Source organism: Morchella importuna (genome assembly GCF_003444635.1).
Source record: "Morchella importuna strain M04M26 chromosome Unknown Morimp01GS021, whole genome shotgun sequence".
Lineage (NCBI taxonomy): Eukaryota > Fungi > Ascomycota > Pezizomycetes > Pezizales > Morchellaceae > Morchella > Morchella importuna.
Window position 1 is genome coordinate 149054 of NW_025763418.1, and position 20001 is coordinate 169054.

The following is a 20001-nucleotide window of genomic DNA, read 5'->3' on the forward strand; positions in this document are numbered from 1 at the left end:
AATTTTTACCGGGGACTAAGCTGGCCGGATAGGATGGTGGTATCCAAATTAAAGGCTGTAGGGGAAATCCTCAGAGGAAAAACATGGTGCGAGCGAGCGAGCGAGGGGCTGTGATGATATACCGCTACTTGGGGCCCCTATATTGCTGTATCCTTGCCATCAAGGCACACTGCTGCTCCTGCATGGAAGCTATCCTATGATGAGGTGGGTAACGATCAGCGGATTTGTTTGAGGATCGATACGAAATAAATACGTGATGTGTAACTGGACACCGGGAGCCTTGAGTCCACCCCCTCCATTATACCGTATGCATATCCATGTCCAATAAAATCTTTTCAGAAGCAGGTTCTTCGGTGCTGGGTGTAGATACTCTGCTAGATGTCGATAAAAATATCCTTTAGACCCCAGCCCCCTCAAGATCAACCGGCACAGCAGATTTGTGGGGTTTTCTTCATGATCAAATACGTCCTGACAGTTTATTAGTAAGTTATATCAGGCATGAAACATGAGATTCCTGATTTGTAACCCATGAAGAGGTGCGTTTTACTTACTACGCCAGAGTAGTATTAGTCTTGCTTCAGCATTATGCATTACAGAAGAATCACACTCCCAACCACCTAGAGTAGGTAAGTATCTCGCGCACATCGTCTTCTGCTAGAACGGATTGATGTTTGATACCTGGGATATAGACGAGATGTAGCGCTTGAACTCTGCAGCCCAGTCCTCTGTGCCTTCACTTAAGCTTTCCCCCATAAGACACTTATCGCATCCCAAGATGTCAGATAGAGATTAGCCTTATTATTTTCGGTGTCTTTACGCTATTGGCGTTTCAACCCGACAGGGTTTAACCGGTTTGGGGTTCGCGGATTAAAATAAACCTTCGCTTCGAACGGCTGTGCTTCGGGTGTGAGGGCGGCCCTTGGAGTCTCCATGGTGCACAATATCCGCCAATTAGAGTACTCTACTCTGCACAAATATGGAAGTTGTTGTTGGTAGCCCTCACAAGCACTTGCAGTTGGTCGGTTACGGTGGAGTAGTAGAGACGTTGGCTGACAAAGGTTTGGAGTTGAGGCTCTGCTCTCTGTGGTGGGTGGTGGTGGTGGTGGTGCAGTAAGTAAGAACATCGGATGGATTAATTTCACCGCTGTCTTCATGATTTGAGTTCTTACCATGCTTCGTTCGACTCCGGATCATACCAACCGAGCCCGAAAATGTGCTTTCTCAACGAGTACAAGGTACAAAGCTGCCGACATAGCCGTTGGCGCCTTATTGAGCTTAACTTTGGGTGACTCCATCCTAGCTACATACCTGGGAAATGAGAGAGTGATTATTCTTATTACGCCCACTAATTCGGCGGTTACGTGGGGGCGGATGATCTGGCTGGTGTTGTTGCATCGTACACGTTTTCCCTACATTCCGGACTCGTCGTACCGGATTTTACACATCTGGGGAGATGTAGCTAATAGGCGTTCCAGGGAAACAGGATATAACAGGACGTGCGATCTGTGGATACAGCTGGTCATAGACGAACATCAACACAAGGATTAACCATAAGTTTAGAGACACGCACGAAGTAGCTAAGTAGTACTTACGTACTGCGGACAACTCTACCAGCAGCTTATACTGACTGTTAGATACCGACAAAATCCCCCCAGCGTCCATAGGACTTATGCATGGCCATGAAAGACTCTACCTATCTAGATCTTTGGCCATTAGAGCCATTAGAGGAAAGGGGACAATGGATCATGCCATACATTAGAACTTGGCTCGCCAAGCCCTCGCATATCAAATCACGACTACCCGTGTAATAAGAAGTTGATTGCAATAACACAATTAATCTAACGCGTATATACTCTAATCACCCCCCAAATGATGGAACTCAATTATTCCAGATGAACCGAAAAGGGGTGATATGAGTCTTACCTCTCGCATAATTACTTAAATGATCGGTCTACAAGTAACATGTATCCGATACATCCAGCCGCAGCGCACTATTAGACCAAGAACCTGCGATCTACCTGTATATATGTACTCCAGAAATGTGCTTCTACCCCACAGCGACCGCGTATCTTAGACTGAAAGAGGCTGGGCTGAAGAGAGTTTGTCATTGGTTTTTATTGTCGGATCGGCATTTATAGCCGCCGAACCTATTGTTGTTTGGCCATGGATTTGATATGTAGCTTAGCAACAGGCAATATCAAGGTTCCCCATCTGCATTTTCAGCTACTCCAAATTTCGCAAATCTCTAGTACCATGGCAGATGATAGAATCCCGCTAGAATTGATATGGACAGTTCTTCATAGGTCGAGTGATATCTTGTGAAACAAACTCCCATATAGTATTTGCTTTTAGCGTTAATACATATGCAAATTAGATGGGGATAGTCTTTACTTGTAAGTAAGTAACATGAAAAAAAGATACGCGCGCCCGAACCTGCTACTACTCGTGTACAAGGCACAAATGGAGCTAATTAAAGCCATCAGATACATGTAGTCAAGGTAGCATAGGGCTGGTTGATGATTATAGATTGATGATTATAGATTAATGATTATCGATTAATTGATTGAGATAGCATATATAGGGCTGTGATTTCTACCACGTACTGTCGGGAAACGTTGCGGCCTGTATCAGCGTATGAATACATAAAATCTGCTCAGCTCAGAATGAAAGCAGCAGCACCAGTTCGCTTGCATACATGTAATTAGCGTATGTACAAACAATAATAAGGGTACACAACTCTCGAATTAGTGCATTTTGTTATCGAACATGCCAAGTAAAGCAATCTTAGTCACTAACTCTGGGGTTTGTTCATCCACTCTCTGCATATTCCCATCCTTCTTTTCATATACTCGCATCATAGGTTCACTTTCAACCTAATTCTTTCCATCTAATCATTACATCTCCAACACCCATTTCTTGGGGTCTGAGATTGGCCAATCTCTTTTAGGGCGATTGTACTGCAAATTTTTTCGAAAAAAACAGCGTACAAAGGCAAAATTCGGGACCAGCAAATTCCTGCTCGATAATTACTCATCAATCAACGCATATATTCTCCTCCCTATTCCCATTCTCTCCCCTACATGGACAATATCCGCTGGAATCATAGGAACCCAGGGGAAAGAAATAGACCAGCTAGAAGAGCTGCCCTTGCCGAAACAGCTGCACGTCAGCTACTACAACCAAACCAGGACTAGGCCAACGGTACCGATCGAAGACAATCACATTCGTCTTTGAATTCGCCCTACAGACATCACCATGCCCACGGCCCCATAGGTTCTGGGCGTCTGCCTGTTGGGATACCAACTCTTAGCCTAAGTAGTAGACAAAGTTTCACGGTTAACAGCTTGTCTGTAATTACAGGTGAATATCAACCATCACTCCCCCCCCCCCCCCCCCTTCCCCCCAGCGTTAGCCCAGATAGTCGAAGAAACAATACGATCTCCATGATAGTTTGTAGGAGGATTTTGGTTTATGGTTTATGGATTTAACTGATTCATTTTGAGGGGGCAGACTTAAGTTTGACCATAGCTTCCACTGGTATCAAAGAGCGGGGTCTTTACCGGAGCTCCCCTCTCGGCCTTCCTCAACCGCTGCCCTCACGATTTTCTTATTCCAGAGCTGGCGGGGAGCTTCGATTTTCACATACCGATACGTCCCCCGAAGCCCTGCGGGATGCCCATTTTGCATCATTTTCAAGCAAAACATAGCCACCACCAAGGTATAACCCCACCTCTCCCAAGCCTAAATGTTGCATTATTCATAAGAGAATTGTTAGGGTACCTGTCATTCATAAGGGGTTCGGGGTTCTTCCCATTTATAAGAGAGTCCTGAAGGTCTTATCCGCACCGATTCCGGATTAATGATGTTTTAGAGATCCCAAAGGGTCAAGGCGTAGACTATGATACTACCATCGGCCGCAAGTACCAAGGTAATTATTACTGCCACCTTACTCCCTCTTTTTCTCCTGAACCTCAGCGATTCATTCGGGAATTCAATCATCAGTCACCCTCATAAGGGAATCACCGGGTTTTTTTCCTTCATAGGGGAGTCCTCGGAGCCGGGGTCTTTTTGAATCATGGGAGTACTCTCTAGGTTTCAAGCTTCCCGAACTCTACGGCTCGTACAATTTTGCACGATCGCCGAAGCAAACATAGCCATTAATGGCATAATCCCCTCATATTTTTGTTAGTTCTCGTTTTGAGAAGGCGGACAGCCAAGATGAAGTTAGTATTCTCTACTACTATCTAGTTCAGAGACTGGTTAGAAAAGATTGAAAAAACGTACACTGACGTCCATTATAGATTAATATGGTTGCTGCCTGTTACCTGGAACACCACCTCGGGAAATGTTACCTCCGATAGGGTAGGTACCGTTGTCCAACCGGCCATATGCTCTTTTATGTTCTTTTAGAGGCTAACCCATTTCCCCTGAAGTTTTTCACGTGATTAAGCAAGAACGATGCCATGCGGATAATGAATTAATTATATAAGTAAAAGTACGCATAGAAACCGGTATCCTGAGGAAGTTGGAAATACGCTAACAGGAGAGAGCAGAGTGTGACTGAATCCGCAGAATTGAGGCGTTTGTTGAGAGGACTCAACAAATATTGAGAGGACTCAACAAATATTGAGAGAAATCTTTAGGGCGGTGTACTATATACTTAACAAGGCAACGGTGGGTATTGCCAGCTTCACGGGTACAATCAATGAAGAAATAAATTAATAAAATATCATATATGAAATCAACACCAGCAAGAGGAGGCAGTATATATTAGAAGGGCAATCGTAAGGAAGACTATTGAGAAGTGAAGTAATTATTCTGTAGACATGGGCGTCCGTAATATATATCTTGACGATTTACCAAAAACCCAAAATAAGGAGGGTTTTAGTCTTACTAGTGGCATGGGGGCTACTACGAATCAACATTACTTCGTTCTGCGTCGTCATTTTGTGAGATTTTCGCTTTGTAGTTATGTGCTTTTACAGCCCTAGAGTTGAATGGCTTTAAAAGTTATATGAATAACCGCGGGGATAATTCCTTCATGGCCTATCACTCGTGCTTCGTCACGCCTGGTCAAGCTATTCCACCATTTTTTTTCTCATTAATTTTCATAAACGGTCAAACATAAGCGCCAGATCTAATCTCCTTTTCCCCCTTGCACCAACAGCGTCTTCAAACTGTCACCTAGCTGGTTAATACTAAATCCGACACTAGCTTAATAATCATACTCAGTCACCGTCGTATCCCACCTCACGTGTCGCGGCGCCGCGCTCAACTCACGAATCAACGCCTCAACCGCCGCAATAGTGCATTCATACTCTCTTGCCCATTCTTCATATTTCTTCTGATCCTCCTTAAATCTCCTCCATTCCTCTGGGCGCGCAACGGTGCCCGGCCTAAACAGCGCGGCGGCCTCGGGGCTGAGGTGCTCGCCAGGGACTATGGCGCAAAGCCTGGCGTGCTCTTCGCGGCAGGTGTGGAGCTTGTGGTGGAGCTTTCGGAGCTCTTTTTGGAGGATCTCAAGGGGCGACATTGTGGGTTAGTTTTTGGTTGTAGTTGGTGGTTGGATGTTTTGATGGAGATGCTGTGGTTGTAGTGATGATGTGGTGATTGTAGGTGTATGATTAGGTTCTCAGTTGTTGGAGGAGATTGACATTTTAACGGGTGTTGTGGTATCAAGATGATGTTGATAGTTAGCTTGAAGAAACTTTCATCCCCTACGTCTAGCGATACTGAAGGTAGATTGTTCATCATTCTTGATTCTTGATTCTTGAATGTACTCCTTGGGTTGGCGACTTGAGCAGCGGTATGCACTTGTATATGAACCCAAAATACAACAAGGTCGACTATATCGGTATAACCGATCACTCGTGTCCCGCAATTTCAACGGTAGACCCTGTGGTTCTGCTGATCTGCGGAATTTGACATTCGAGTGATATTTCATGAATAGTGTCTCACCAGACTAATCACCATTATATGGGCAGTGCTATCGGCACCCATTAAGCTCGCTGACACTACTAGTAAATCACAGGACTGCTTTGAACTTCCCACCAATAGTTCGCTGGACCATATCATAGATTCTGAAAACCAGTTATGACTGTAGTAACAATGAGGAAGAGAAAATAAGCGAAACGCCATGTCCAGTCTTCATCTACTTGGCGGCGTGTTCTTATATTATTATCTGCATTTAATTACCGCTGAGCACGCAACTCACTAGCAAGAAGAGAAAAAAAATTATAAGCTTGAACCGTGCCCGTGAGAATCCGGACAGCACCAACAAAAATATGATGAAAACATCTGACACATGTACTTTATAAAAAGAAGGAAAAAAATAAAATTAAAACGAAAAATAAACAGTCCTCTTCTCTTCTACCCCTGCCACCACTAGTATACTAATCCCCCCCCATGCAAGATACACACCTACAAGAAGAAAGCGGCCAGCGCCATAAGACCAGCTGCTGCACTATTGACACCCACGACCGCAGCTCCACCAGTAAACATTGGCTGCGATGGTGTTGCGTATGGAGTAGTCGTGTTCACAGTTGGGCGAGTATATGACGGAGTCATCGTCATGCTTGTGTGGTAAGTGCAGTTGTGGCATGGAGTGTGGGTCGGCACGTGTGTCATAGTCGTGTACGATGGGGTTGTCGTGTAGCTCGGCGATACTGTGGGGTAAGTGGTAGGGCAGTAAGTAAGCGTCACAGTGGTTGGCTGTGGCCCGCAGTGTTTACACACTGTCACAGTGGTCGTGAAGCCCTTCGGAATAGACGTAGTTGCGCGGTACGTCGGGCAGGCTGTTGCACAGTGCTCCGTGACTGTGTATGTGCTGTGACACATCCCGGTCTTACAGATCGCATCGTAGACCGTAGTGTAGCACGCAGTGTAAGGCAATGAACTGTAGCTGTAAGTGTTGGTGTAGTTTACAGTGTACGGGACACTCGTGGTGTACGGAACGCTTGTGGTGTACGGAACGCTTGTGGTGTACGGGATACTGGTGGTGTATGGGACACTGGTTGGGTAGTAGGTTGGCACTGGCACTGTGGTTGGGTAGTAGGCAGTTCTAGTGGCCTCAATGATGACGGTTTTACCATCGAGGGTGACGGTTTTACCGGGGGAGGTTACAGTACGCGGGGGTGCATACGGGAGACCGTAGCCATAGTCATAGTCCTCCTCACTATAAGGATAACCAACTTCGGGTTCCGCAGCGGTGGCAGTGACGGTGACAGCAGCAGTTAATACCGCGAGGAGCGTAATGATTGAAGAATGCATCTTGAATCGAGAGGAGGATTCTGGAGTAATGAGTGAGTGTAGTTATTGCAGAGCAAAGGTAAAGAGTGACTATGAAGAAAAACTAAAAGAGAATGCAATTGCCAGTGCCTGTTCGATAGGATGAGAGGGGATTGCAACAGAGGATGTGCGGAATAGTGCGACATTTATGGGTTCTGAAAAACACGGCATGTGTTGTTTTCATTCGGCATGTTTCTCTGTAATAGTAAGGGAAGCCTGTGACAAATCTATGTGAAGAATGTGAATTCCCCTTATGGGAGTTGGTGATCGTCGTCCGCTATGCAAGGAACAATCATCATAGACTCGTGCCTTGCAGAGTCCTCAGTGTTGCCAAGCCTGTCCTTCTGGAGGTGGAGATATACTCAGAGGTAAGGGATTCCCGAATCAACGCGTGTCGAGGATGCCCCGTATTGGAGATGAATTCTTCATAGGTCGATCGAGTACTTGCGTTCCGCAATTTAAATAGACATAGTTGGCAAGAATCCAGTTGCCATGCTCATGGGCTCTCCGCACTTATTATAAAATAAAAGGCTTTGCGCACGCTTTAACTGAACTGTGACATGTGAAGTCATTGACGGAAGGTCCTCTACAGGTACTTGTCAGCATAAGCAAGAAGATTGAGGCAGCACTGGAATGTTGTGCATGATATGATGGATTGGGTGCTACGTACCTCAATAAATCACAAACGGCTGGGTGTCTTCAGCCAAACCGCGTGTTAGTCTGCTCTGCTGAGTTTTAACGATGGTTTAGCAGATGAGAAGGATGGTTAAACACATGAGCTGTGGTCCTTAGTGCCAAGTGGAGGATAGGTAGAGTACATGCACTTCCCACTACAAGAATCAGTTCCATCCGCAACTGGCTTAGTCCACTTTCAAGCCCACCTACCTGGATTACATCATCCAGCATAAATCATGAACTCTCACTCACGTTCCTCACGGAATTAACCTCTAAAACCGATCGTATATACACCTTCTTATAACCGGAGTCAAAGAACTTCATCTACTCAATCCAATTAAAGGCCCCCACGATCTAGAAAAGTCTTTAATTTTTTCGAGCCAGAGATTGCGGTCAATGGCGGTTTAGCGGTCAACAGATGATATAGTGACGCGACGACCTCGTGATACAGACCCGTTCAACTTGATCTTTGTCGAAGCCGAATAGCCGCATTATGGGCAGTGTAAAGCAATGAAATTCAGCCACATTTATAAACAGAAGTCATTGGTTGATTTAATTTTTCTATCCGCACCCGAAATCTATCAACTCATCAAGTATATTATCGGGACAATCAGAATTCATGATTGGGGTAAATACGATGCTTGAACTTCAATATCTACGAATTGTCCTTGTTTTCGCATTTACCGGCGTGAGTATCGGGATATATACATATATTTACTCAATTTTGAAATTCACATGTCGTTTTCATAATTCTAGTCGCAAGGTAGTGTGTATCTCTCTCTACTCGGGGAACAGCTTTTGGCGGGTTGATGCATACATGTAATAGTTCTAGATTGCGAGAATGCATATAGACTCCCCAGCTTGATTTGACCCCCCAATAAACTCTCTCTCACCTATGTATGTACTACCAATTCGTTATTCCGAGATACCGGCTCATCATGTTCAAAAATGCACATGTAGAGCGGTGAATACCGTACACAATGTAACCTGTCACATTCGTTGCGGTGCTCTACCAATCCCGGGGTTCGGATACCAAGCCTCGATCGGTCATATCCGTTGATCCAGTGCCGTTACATCGGGTCTTTTCTTTTCCTGTGGTAGAGTACCTAAGTACTTACAAGTTTCTCTCCAACCTCCCTGACATTGCGAATTCCCCAACTTCAACCTATGTGCACTTGTAACCGTACCTCCCTCTACCACTCCGTCCACCCATCTAGTTGGAATTGCAGAGATAAGCAGCGGTACATACTTAATCAGTGAAACTCTACGAACTGAACCAGCCAACTCATGCTGGCGAAACTCGGCTCAGATCCGATACTCGCAGGCCGAATGGACCTGCTCTATTTATTGGCTACAAAGAGCACTCAAAACGCCACTGCATATCCGCGTCGCGGGAGCGCTTCCGTACGTTTATTCCCTGCCAATGGTCATTTATGAGGAGTGTAGAGTAGGCAAAAAAGATTAATCTCGTCACAATCTCGGTACCTACTCTAGTAGTACATGCAGTACCAAGAGTAAAATACTCAAAAAGTGTAAAAAGATCTATTCAAAACGTTCAAAGTGTAGGCCCACGAACCAATCTGATGAAATAAGCTTACATCTGTTCGCTAGAATGCCGAATAAACGGGCTTCCAAGCCCAGCCCAATACTTTATTTTCCAACATGACGGAGTGTGTCCATACATAACTACATGTATGTACCGGAATCAATTTTGTTCACCTCATCGAACGGCGGTCATAGCGAGAGCGAGCACCGCACACCAGCCAGCCATGTCGTTCGGTTCAAGCCACTCGCTCTCCCGGAATGCTTTGTCCGGACTCCGAGCCCCCTTGTCCGGACTCCGAGGCCCCTTCTTCAAGATGCAAGCAAGCAACAACTTAACTTGGCATTCGATTGTGTTGCCGTGTTATCCGGTGGGAATGATCGAGAAGGACAAACCATCATGCTCAGTCGTATGTACTCTTCATTTGGATCCCATGCAGCCTTATTCGAGAGAGGGGGGCGGTCATGCACTAGGTTCTGCCTGTCTGTTTTATAGACTTTTGAGTCAATCTTGGACGTGTTCTATATTCTTTAAAAAACCGTTCTTCTCCTCCAGTTAATTGCTCCATCAACCAGTGAGTCAAGGCCAGCGTACTTCAAGAGATTCAGCAGATCGTGTATTTGAGTCATAAGGGGTTCAGAAAGGTATCAGGATATTTGCGTCGTCAATATATCAAGATTATATATCTACTAGTAGGTGTGTACAATTCGTCACGATTCATTAATTACCACCCTAGCTACTGGCAAGTATAATCCACCGAGCGAGGGTCTGACACAAAACTTCAACGAATAGGATACAATTATACAAGCCAGATCCTCTATCGGCCGATAGCAAGCGGTCAAACCCTTGCCCGTACCGCAAAAAAAGCTTACATAGCAAAGCAATACAGATCCTGGCAAGCTAGCCGAGGCAGATCTGAGTCTTGTCTCGCCTTAGATCAAGAGAGTTTATATCATCATAGCCAAGATAAAAACATCGGGGGCGCCACCAACGTCGATAGGAAAAATAAACTGTCCTCCTCCCTCGACATCAATTCTAGCTGTCCTCTTGCCCCTCATCGCCGCGGATACCAGAGTGTAACTTTGTCGCTTTTTCATGATAAAGTTCGTATTCGCCTCACTTGTTTAAGCTCTTCGGTACCAACATATTCCGACCTCCGGCTCCGGATCACTACTAGTGAAAATCGACAAACTGGCGTCATTACCAACTTCACACGCGGAAGCTGTGGCTCCCCCAGCTGACAATACTCTTACTTCCGCCGGTAACACTTTCAACATCCCACCACCAGAAAATAAAGAGGCTCATGTCGCGGGAACCACCAGATCCCCCGATAGCTCTTCTCTGAATTCTTCCAACGAATGGAGCAAAAATGCATATGACAAGGAGATAGCTGGGCTTCCACCCGCGTCGGCGGATGATGTAGAGGGCGCTGGTGCGGCGAAGAAGGACAGCGCGTGGAGAAAGAAAAGGCAGTTGAACCCGCTGCGATGGCAAAAAGTACCTCCGGTGCCAGAGAAGCAGAGTGTGAGCAGGGAGGCAGCTGCCGGCTTTTTCAGTAAGCTTACGTTAAGCTGGATTGGGCCGTTGATGAAGGTTTGATCTCTGTTTCGAACTGAAATTTTGTTTTAATGGTTGCTGACGTTGGTGTTTAGGTTGGATATCTACGACCTCTTGAACCTACGGATATCCCACATGTTGCGCCGGATAGGTCATCGGCGATACTTACAGAGAAACTTACGGCTTCATTCAACAGACGACGGGAGAGAGGTGACAAATACCCCCTCCTCTGGTCCCTCAACGATGTCTTCAGGCGAGAGTTTTGGTTTGCCGGAGTTTGTAGAATGATGGCAGATATCATCTTAGTTCTTGCACCGTTTGTCCTAAAGTAAGTCATTATCCCGAGATTTAAGAAACCTATATTCTAAATTTGACATAGATATCTCATTCGTTTTGCTGTCGATGCCTATGTCGCTAAAGAAACTGGAACAGCTGGGCCCCACATCGGAAAAGGTGTCGGCCTTGCTTTCGGTATCGCACTTATGCAATGTGTTGCCTCACTTTCAGTAAACCAGTTCATGTATCACAGTATGATGGTGGGCGGCCAAGCTCGTGCAGGAATAATTGCGATGGTCTATTCAAAGTCTCTCAGGATCTCCGGTCGAGCTCGTGCTGGTGGCATTGACCCGAGCAAGCCGGTCGTAACCCCGACTGCAAAGGAGCTCAAGGCAATGAAGAAGGAGAAGACCCGTGATGATGAGATTGGTTGGTCTAATGGAAAGGTCATGAATTTGATGAGTACGGATACATACAGAATCGATCAATGCGCTGCTTGGTTTCATATTATGTGGACTTCACCTATCCAAATTATTATCACGCTCGTTCTCCTTATCATCAATTTGTCATACTCAGCACTTGCCGGGTTTGCCCTTCTCTGCTGCGGGGTTCCCATCCTCTCCATGGTTGTCAAGACCCTCGCCAAGCGGCGCCGCAAAATGACAAAGATCACTGACAAACGAGTAGCCCTAACGCAGGAAATTCTAATGGGTGTTCGTTTCGTCAAGTACTTTGGCTGGGAGAAGTCATTCCTATCACGTCTTGAAGAGCTTCGTCGTCGTGAAATCAACGCAATTCAGTTTTTACTTGGTATTCGAAGTGGTGTTACAGCTGTAGGGTTATCACTACCTATTTTTGCTAGTATGTTGGCTTTCATCACCTATTCGCTCACCGACAACTCGCTTGACCCTGCCTCTATCTTCTCTTCGTTGGCACTTTTCAATGGTCTAAGAATGCCGTTGAATTTACTACCAATGATTATTGCTCAGGCCATCGATGCATGGGTTTCGTTGCAGCGACTCCAAGAATACCTCCTCGCCGAGGAGATCAAAGATGAAGCGGAGATCGACGATAACTCGACCCATGCAATTGAGATCTCGGGCGGTGACTTCACGTGGGAGAAATCCATGAACGAGATGGAGAAATTTCAAGGCGAGAGAACAAAAGCCCAACGGAGAATAGATCGGAAACAACGCAAGCAAGATAAAAAGGAAGAAGCTGCAAAAGACAAGGAGCGTGAAGCGCACCCGGAAACAGCGTCGTTGTCTAGTGCTGGTACCTTGGAACCGTTTAAACTCAAAAATATTGATCTCCAGGTTGGCCGCAATGAACTTATAGCTATTGTCGGGGGTGTTGGAAGTGGGAAGACATCATTGCTTGCCGCCCTCGCAGGAGATATGAGGAAGACCAGTGGAGTCATCAGGCGCGGAGCAACAGTTGCATATTGTCCGCAATACGCCTGGATTCAAAACGCCTCTGTCAGAGATAATATCCTCTTCGGCCGCGATTTCGACGAGGCCTGGTATCAACAAGTTGTTGAGGCATGCGCATTGCAGCAGGATCTCGACATGCTGCCCAATAGCGATGCTACCGAAATCGGAGAACGTGGGATTACGGTGTCTGGCGGGCAGAAACAACGGTTGAACATTGCAAGAGCCATCTACTTCAATGCTGATATCGTGCTGCTTGATGATCCATTGTCGGCAGTTGATGCGCATGTCGGAAAGCACCTCTTCGACAAGGCAATTTGCGGGCTCCTCAACAACAAATGTAGGATTTTGGCGACACATCAGTTGCATGTTATCAACAAGGTTGACAGGATTATCTGGATGGAAGATGGCGAGATTCAAGCTGTTGGTACATACGATAAGCTTATGGGGACGAATCCGGCGTTTGCGAAGATGATGGGCGAGATCGCGACAGAGAACCAAGTGGAGAAGGCCGCGGATGGAGAAAATGAAGAGGAGGAAGAGATCGAAGAAGTGGGCGAGAAGGAAAAGAAGACTCCCCAGCAACCAAAAGCATTGATGCAGGCCGAGGAGCGTAATGTTAGTAGTGTTCCATGGAAAGTCTACGAAGCATATATCAAAGCCTCCGGAAGTATTCTTGTCGCCCCGATTATCATCTTTCTTCTCTGCCTTTCGCAAGCAACAAATATCATGACTACGATGTGGCTTGGATACTGGACAAGCGGTAAATATGGGCTGTCAAGAGGAACCTATGTGAGTACCTTAACCCTAACCCTGACCAATGATTGCACTTACTAACAAGGGTAATGATCAGATTGGTGTATTTGCGGGATTGGGAGTCGCTCAAAGTTTTCTCATGTTTTTGTTTTCATTTTCTTTAACGATTGCCGGCACGAAGAGTAGCAGAGTCCTTATGCACCTTGCGATGAGGCAGACACTACGAGCCCCAATGTCATTTTTCGATACGACTCCCATCGGTAGAATCGTGAACCGGTTTTCAAAGGATGTCGACGTTATGGACAACAATCTTACAGACGCCATTCGGATGTATTTCTTTACCATCGCTAGTATGTTGCCCTTGGCGAAGCATGTTGTGTCTATTTGCTAACTCACTTTTTTTTTTATTTAGTAATTTCGTCCGTCTTCGTCCTTATTATTGTCTACTTCCATTACTTCGTAATCGCCCTTGTTCCCCTCGCCATTTTCTTCATATTCGCCTCTTCCTACTACCGCGCCTCTGCGCGTGAAGTAAAGCGCCATGAATCTGTGCTCCGCTCCGTTGTTTACGCCAAATTCGGCGAGGCCCTCTCGGGAACCGCCAGCATTCGCGCGTATGGCCTCCAGGAGCGCTTCAAGCACGAAATCGACAAGGCTATCGATGGCATGAACTCCGCATACTTTGTTACCTTCGCCAATCAGCGTTGGTTATCCCTTCGTCTTGATGTGGTTGGTAACCTGCTTGTCTTTACAACAAGTATCCTCGTTGTAACATCCCGATTCGATGTCAACCCTAGTATCTCTGGGGTGGTACTATCATACATTCTCCAAATCGTTATGATGTTCCAATGGATGATTCGCCAGCTCGCAGAGGTCGAAAACGCCATGAACGCTACTGAGCGCATTCATCACTATGGGAACTACCTCCCGTCAGAAGCCGAGCTACACAAAGGTGCAATCCGCCCTGCATGGCCTGAGCACGGAGAGATTGAAATGAGAGATGTGAAGATGCGGTACAGAGACGGACTGCCACTCGTCCTCAAGGGCTTCGACATGCACGTCAGGGGAGGTGAGAGAATTGGTATCGTTGGCCGAACTGGTGCGGGGAAGAGCTCAATCATGAGTGCATTGTTCCGCCTGGTAGAGCTCAGCGAGGGAAGCATCATGATTGACGGTGTCGATATCTCCAAAATTGGACTCCATGACCTCCGCAGCAAGTTGGCGATTATCCCGCAGGATCCCACGCTTTTCCGCGGGACCGTTAGGAGTAATTTAGATCCGTTTGGCGAACGCACAGATGAAGAGCTCTGGGGTGCACTCCGACAGTCCAATCTGGTTGAAGAATTAGCCGACGGTACCAGCGGTGGTAGAATCACATTAGACGGGGTTGTGGAGGAGGAGGGAATGAATTTCTCTTTGGGCCAGAGGCAGCTGATGGCGCTAGCAAGGGCACTGGTGAGGGGCAGCAGGATCATCGTGTGCGACGAGGCCACAAGTAGTGTGGATATTGAGACAGATAGGAAAATCCAGAAAACGATTGTGGAAGGATTCGAGGGGAAGACTTTATTGTGCATCGCGCATAGGCTGAGGTATGCCAATTTCTTTTTTCTTCACTCCATTTGAAAAATTCTATATTTTTATTTGCTTTTGGCCCTTTACACCCTCTGTAGTCTTGCGGGGCCTGTTTTTTTGTTTCACCCGCTTTTATATACCCATTCAGTGCAAGTGTAACCCTACTTTATTTGTGCCACGGTACTGGGTACTGCTACAGGCTGTTTCACCTCAACCATGTATTGCGCCGAATGTCTCGGAAATCCACATCCCAGGACCCCATACCTAAAACCCTTGATAGGACTTTGTAGCTAACGGTAATCATTTTTTTCTCCTACAGAACCATCATCAAATACGATAGAGTCTGTGTGATGGACGATGGGCGTATTGCTGAAATGGACACCCCATTGGCATTATTTGAGAAGGAAGGGGGCATATTTAGGGGCATGTGTGATAGGAGTAAGATTAGAAGGGAGGATTTCTTTGCTATTGAGGAGTAAATGGGGAATATTTATACGAGGTATGGGGATATAAATGAGGGTAGTAATTGCATTGTAATAGATGAGATTGAATGGTAATGAATCGGGGGGCGAAACAAAATCGGATGATTATGAGTGGTAGAGCCGAAGAATGGGGGTTTTATCGGTTGTTCTTGCTGTAACTTAGGGGCCTGTAATAGTAGGTAGAGTGCGTATATCAAAAGGAGAATTCCGTTACTCGATTTATATGCCTGTAATAGTAGGTAGAGTGCGTATATCAAAAGGAGAATCCCGTTACTCGATTTATATGCCTACATCACTAGTAGATATCTCATGTTTGAGGCGTTGCGAACACTGCAACCTTTACGATAAGTATTTTATGTATACATGTAGGTATCTACTGGACAGCACCCAAGTAGGGGCTGCATTAAAATATTCAGACAGTACTAGTATTCGCTGACGTTTTTGAACTGGGCCATTATTGCATACACCCAAAATCATGAGCTTGGCGTATTTTTGTATGGCATGCAATATCAGTCGCGTCCACAAACGTCAGAGAAATACGAGTACAGCTTGCGGTAAGATTATTGTAGAAATATGGGAGGAGTCCTATTGGCTTGCCCAGCCACAGAAACCCTGTTTTTAGACCCCTGTTTCTACCTCTCGCTGTACTTTTTCAAGCCCTTAGACATATTCACGAGCCACTCCCACGTGACCTGCACTGCCTGTATCGCATATGATTGGTTCACCAGGTCTCGCCCGGTTAAACACATGCCAAGTTGACATTAATGTTTTCTCGTAAACCCCCCCATGCCTGCCCCAGTTTACCTGATATACGATATCCCCAGCTAGTTTACTCTCGGGCTTTCGACCGGAGCAGAAGGTGGAGATTCAGGGTGGACATCTGTAACTATATGGACCACATATGCCTGAGAAGCTGGTAAACGTACCCATAGAAGAGCACACATGTCGAACATGCTTTTGCCAAAGCAGAGGAGGAGGAGGATGAGGGAAGATAGAGTAAGTACATACACCGCTCAGACAGCCTGACCCGACCCGTAGGACGGGATACGGGAACGGGAACGGGACAGCTCACGATCTTACCGGTGGATGCGTGCTTATGGCACGAACGGGATAGGAGGTGTGGAACATGTATTATTTATTTTGGCCACTGTATTACTTCTTCCACTCCTGTAATTCGTGGGGGGGGGGGGGGGGGAGTGGGGTGGTAGATCGAGGTGCGGTGGATGGACATGCTGTACTTGGCTTTATTATATTATGTGTAGTCCTTGAGGGCATGGCCGTACGTATATCCATCTATCTACAAGTCGAGGATGTTCGTTGCAGGTAGAGAGAGAGAGGGAGTATGTACAGTAGAGAGTAGAGTAGCTGCATGGACTCTAGATGACATTAATTCCTACTCATGGGTACAGGTATTGTATGCAGGTGTAAGTGTTTTATTTGATGTGAGGTTGCAACGGTGGAGCCTCTTTTTCGGGGGATTAAATTGAGGGCCTCGAGTTCCCATTCGGGGGTTGCAGAAGAATGATCGGCAAATGCCGATGTGGCCGATCTCTTCAACCATCTCTTACTCTTTCCCTGTGTCCCTCGCCCTGCATTCAAACACGCTCCCAATCCATCCATTCACCGAATAAGCAGGGCACAGAGTGCTGTTGGGTTTGGGGGGGATACGGTCCATGGCCAGGAGGGAGGTTTTTTTTCTCTTGGGGGGGGGTCCGGGATTATTGAGGGGGTGATGGTAGTGAAAAGACCAGTGGCTGTCCCGTGCTATTAACTTGCTTTTTTTCTTCTTTTTTTTTTCTCTGTCTCTGTCTGCCTGTCTCTCTTTCTCATCCTGAAGATGTGATGTGCTAGAAACAGCGATAATCGTTTTTTATTTTTTATTTTTTTCATCTCTTTTTTTTTATTTTTTCCTTTCGCGTTTTTTCTCTCCTTCTGATTGATGCTTGTCGCACCCGTTTGTAACAATTGCCTAGATCCTGTTCAGGTTGTGTATCGGGAGGGAGGGAATGTGTGTATGTGTATCCGTTGCCTGCTGCACTCTAGCTGTCTACTGTCACCTTTAGTTAGGTATTTCTCGTCTCCCACTCTTCTAATTATTCATCACCTTTAGTTAGTCTGTCTGGCTGCCCACAAGTAACTCACCCGCTCACTCGTTCTGCCACTCTCACACACTCTTTCACACCCTTCACTTTTTTTTCCTTATTGTTCGCCTGTGCCCATTTGTTACTCCTGCGCCTGTCCTCCCATCTACATCGGGACTTTTTTTTTCAGGGTATAGCTGTGTCTGCTGCTGCTGCTGGCTATACTTTGCCAGACACGGGCTTCACTGATCTGATCGCTTTGGCCTGCTTGGGACCTCTCTGATCTGATCCCTATCGAATTAAATCTAGTCCTTGTTGTTGGGTTGTTGCTCTTGTTCTTCTTTTCCATCTTCTCTTGTCAATCCTTTCTCTTTCTGCTCATCCTCATCCACCTCTTCCTCTTCTTCTCCTTCCCTTCTGCTCCTTCCTTCTCTTTCACTACTTTATCCAGTCATCATCCCCTCCACCTCTCGCTGAAATCCAAATATCATTCTCTCTCGTTCATCATCCTCGACCATTGAGATTCCTCTTCGTTGACATCTTCGTTGCCATCCTTACTCGTTGGTAAACTTCAACTTCATAAAACATCAAACTTCTCTCCACATTGCACTCGGCTCAACAGTATTCTTCATCTCAATCTACCCCACTACCACTAACACTGCAACTGCTACCTCACCAAACCCAAACAACATCTTCCACGATGACTGCTACCCCTCCTATTCCCATTACCATTATCACTGGATTCTTGGGTTCCGGCAAAACAACCCTGCTGCTCTCCCTACTTCCCCAGCTCCCCGCATCATATAACCTCTGCCTGCTCAAAAACGAGTTTGGCGATGTCGAAATTGATTCTCGCCTTGCCTCGCAGGCATCAATCTCCGGAGTTACGGAATTGCTCAATGGCTGGTTAGAGATACCCCCCCCCCTTCACCTGCCCCCACCCCCAAACCCCCCACTTGATATCATTGACCATCGCAATTGACACCGAGCGACTTTAGTATATGCTGCAATCTTGTCGGACAGCTCGGCGATGCCCTAATCGCCCTTCGCGATGATTTTAAGCCCCACCGCATAGTCATTGAGACCTCCGGGAGTGCTTTCCCGGCCACCCTTGCGATGGTTCGCTCTCCCCCGGCCCCCCCAAAATCTGGGTGATCCCTGCTAACACTTCCCCCTAGGAGGTTAATCGCATCGCCTCCGAAACTAACGGCGCGTTTGTCCTTGATGGCGTGGTTGTCGTCATCGATGTCGAGAATTGGGCAGGCTACAGCGACACATCATATACGGCGAAGCTCCAAGCGCGGTACACGGACCTGATTGTTCTCAACAAATGGGAGAACATCGATTCCCGAAGAGACGATGAGGTTATGGATCGGATCCGCGATGTCAACGAGGAGACCCCGGTCGTGAAGAGCGATAAGGGGCGTGTGTCAAAAGACGTCATCTTTGGGGTTGACAGCAGCCTGGCAAAGGAGCTTTTGTTGCAGCCGAACGGCAATGGCAATGACCATGACCACAATGACAAGCATTCGAGGGAGGTTGAGGTGTTGTCGATCACGCTGCCCTACCAGATCGATGGCGCAGGCAAATACCTTGACGTTGCACAGCTGGAAAGATTCCTCAAGACGGCGCCTAAGGATGAAGTTTACAGAATTAAGGGCACATTTAGGTCTCACGAACCCCCTCCATTCGAGACCCCGCTCCCACCATCCCCGAGGTATATCTTGAACTGGGCTTTCGGAAGGTGGACATACACTGCGCTCAAGAAATCAACCGTTTCGACAACTATCGAGGCACCACAGCTCACGCGACCATCTTCCTCATCCGCCTCCAACTCCTCGACAGCGCCACCAAGCCCAACAATGTCGGACGGAAACCGCCGCATTGAGGTGATAGTTCAGACATCCATCAACACCACGGTCGAGTCCAGGGAGGATGGCGAGGATGCGCGGTGGGATGGGGAACCAACCGGAAGATTCATCGTCGTTGCTGGCAGGGGAGAGGGTGAGAGGTGGAGGAAGAGGCTCCAGAAGGAAAACTGGATCACATACGACAATGGGGCGGAAGGAGCCGTCCAGATTGTAACCGTTTTGTAAAAGAAATGAGAGGTTTGAAGGAAGGAGTTGGGCGTTTTTTTATTTTTATTTTTATTTTCCCCCATTGGACTTTTGGTTTTTTTTGAGGGGGAAAGAGGAGAGAGGGGAAGGGAAATTTCGGATACGCCCGTTTCGGATTTCAGCATGACCAACTCTTCGTGGAAGCCCGTATACACAGTGGATGGTTTCGGTAATGGCCGATATCTAATACCTATTTCATGTTCAGGCGCATTTTTATCTTTTTTA

The 20001-nt window shown here is 46.7% G+C and overlaps 6 protein-coding genes across 6 annotated transcripts; 3 read left to right on the plus strand and 3 right to left on the minus strand.

Annotated features, from left to right (window-relative positions):
• Positions 1-124: 124 nt before the first annotated feature.
• Positions 125-1295, minus strand: LAJ45_06897 (uncharacterized protein; the record flags this gene model as incomplete). The annotated part of the gene is made up of 7 exons (XM_046116458.1): positions 125-194; positions 254-374; positions 466-468; positions 552-617; positions 679-725; positions 850-1148; positions 1197-1295. The coding sequence occupies 7 exons, from the start codon at positions 1293-1295 to the stop codon at positions 125-127; spliced, it is 705 nt and encodes a 234-aa protein (XP_045970227.1).
• Positions 1296-2766: 1471 nt separating this feature from the next.
• Positions 2767-3793, plus strand: LAJ45_06898 (uncharacterized protein; the record flags this gene model as incomplete). The annotated part of the gene is made up of 5 exons (XM_046116459.1): positions 2767-2802; positions 2983-3201; positions 3344-3360; positions 3511-3718; positions 3776-3793. The coding sequence occupies 5 exons, from the start codon at positions 2767-2769 to the stop codon at positions 3791-3793; spliced, it is 498 nt and encodes a 165-aa protein (XP_045970228.1).
• Positions 3794-5215: 1422 nt separating this feature from the next.
• On the minus strand, positions 5216-5533 carry LAJ45_06899 (uncharacterized protein; the record flags this gene model as incomplete). The annotated part of the gene is made up of 1 exon (XM_046116460.1): positions 5216-5533. The coding sequence occupies one exon, from the start codon at positions 5531-5533 to the stop codon at positions 5216-5218; it is 318 nt and encodes a 105-aa protein (XP_045970229.1).
• An 887-nt stretch (positions 5534-6420) lies between these two features.
• Positions 6421-7269, minus strand: LAJ45_06900 (uncharacterized protein; the record flags this gene model as incomplete). The annotated part of the gene is made up of 2 exons (XM_046116461.1): positions 6421-7060; positions 7123-7163. 2 exons carry the CDS (start codon positions 7161-7163, stop codon positions 6421-6423), a joined length of 681 nt encoding a protein of 226 aa, XP_045970230.1.
• A 2635-nt stretch (positions 7270-9904) lies between these two features.
• LAJ45_06901 (uncharacterized protein) lies at positions 9905-15575 on the plus strand (the record flags this gene model as incomplete). Its single annotated transcript, XM_046116462.1, has 9 exons — positions 9905-9914; positions 10199-10201; positions 10298-10579; positions 10635-11098; positions 11158-11390; positions 11442-13560; positions 13622-13874; positions 13937-15113; positions 15416-15575. The coding sequence occupies 9 exons, from the start codon at positions 9905-9907 to the stop codon at positions 15573-15575; spliced, it is 4701 nt and encodes a 1566-aa protein (XP_045970231.1).
• A 2784-nt stretch (positions 15576-18359) lies between these two features.
• LAJ45_06902 (uncharacterized protein) lies at positions 18360-19755 on the plus strand (the record flags this gene model as incomplete). Its single annotated transcript, XM_046116463.1, has 3 exons — positions 18360-18565; positions 18658-18778; positions 18838-19755. 3 exons carry the CDS (start codon positions 18360-18362, stop codon positions 19753-19755), a joined length of 1245 nt encoding a protein of 414 aa, XP_045970232.1.
• Positions 19756-20001: the final 246 nt, after the last annotated feature.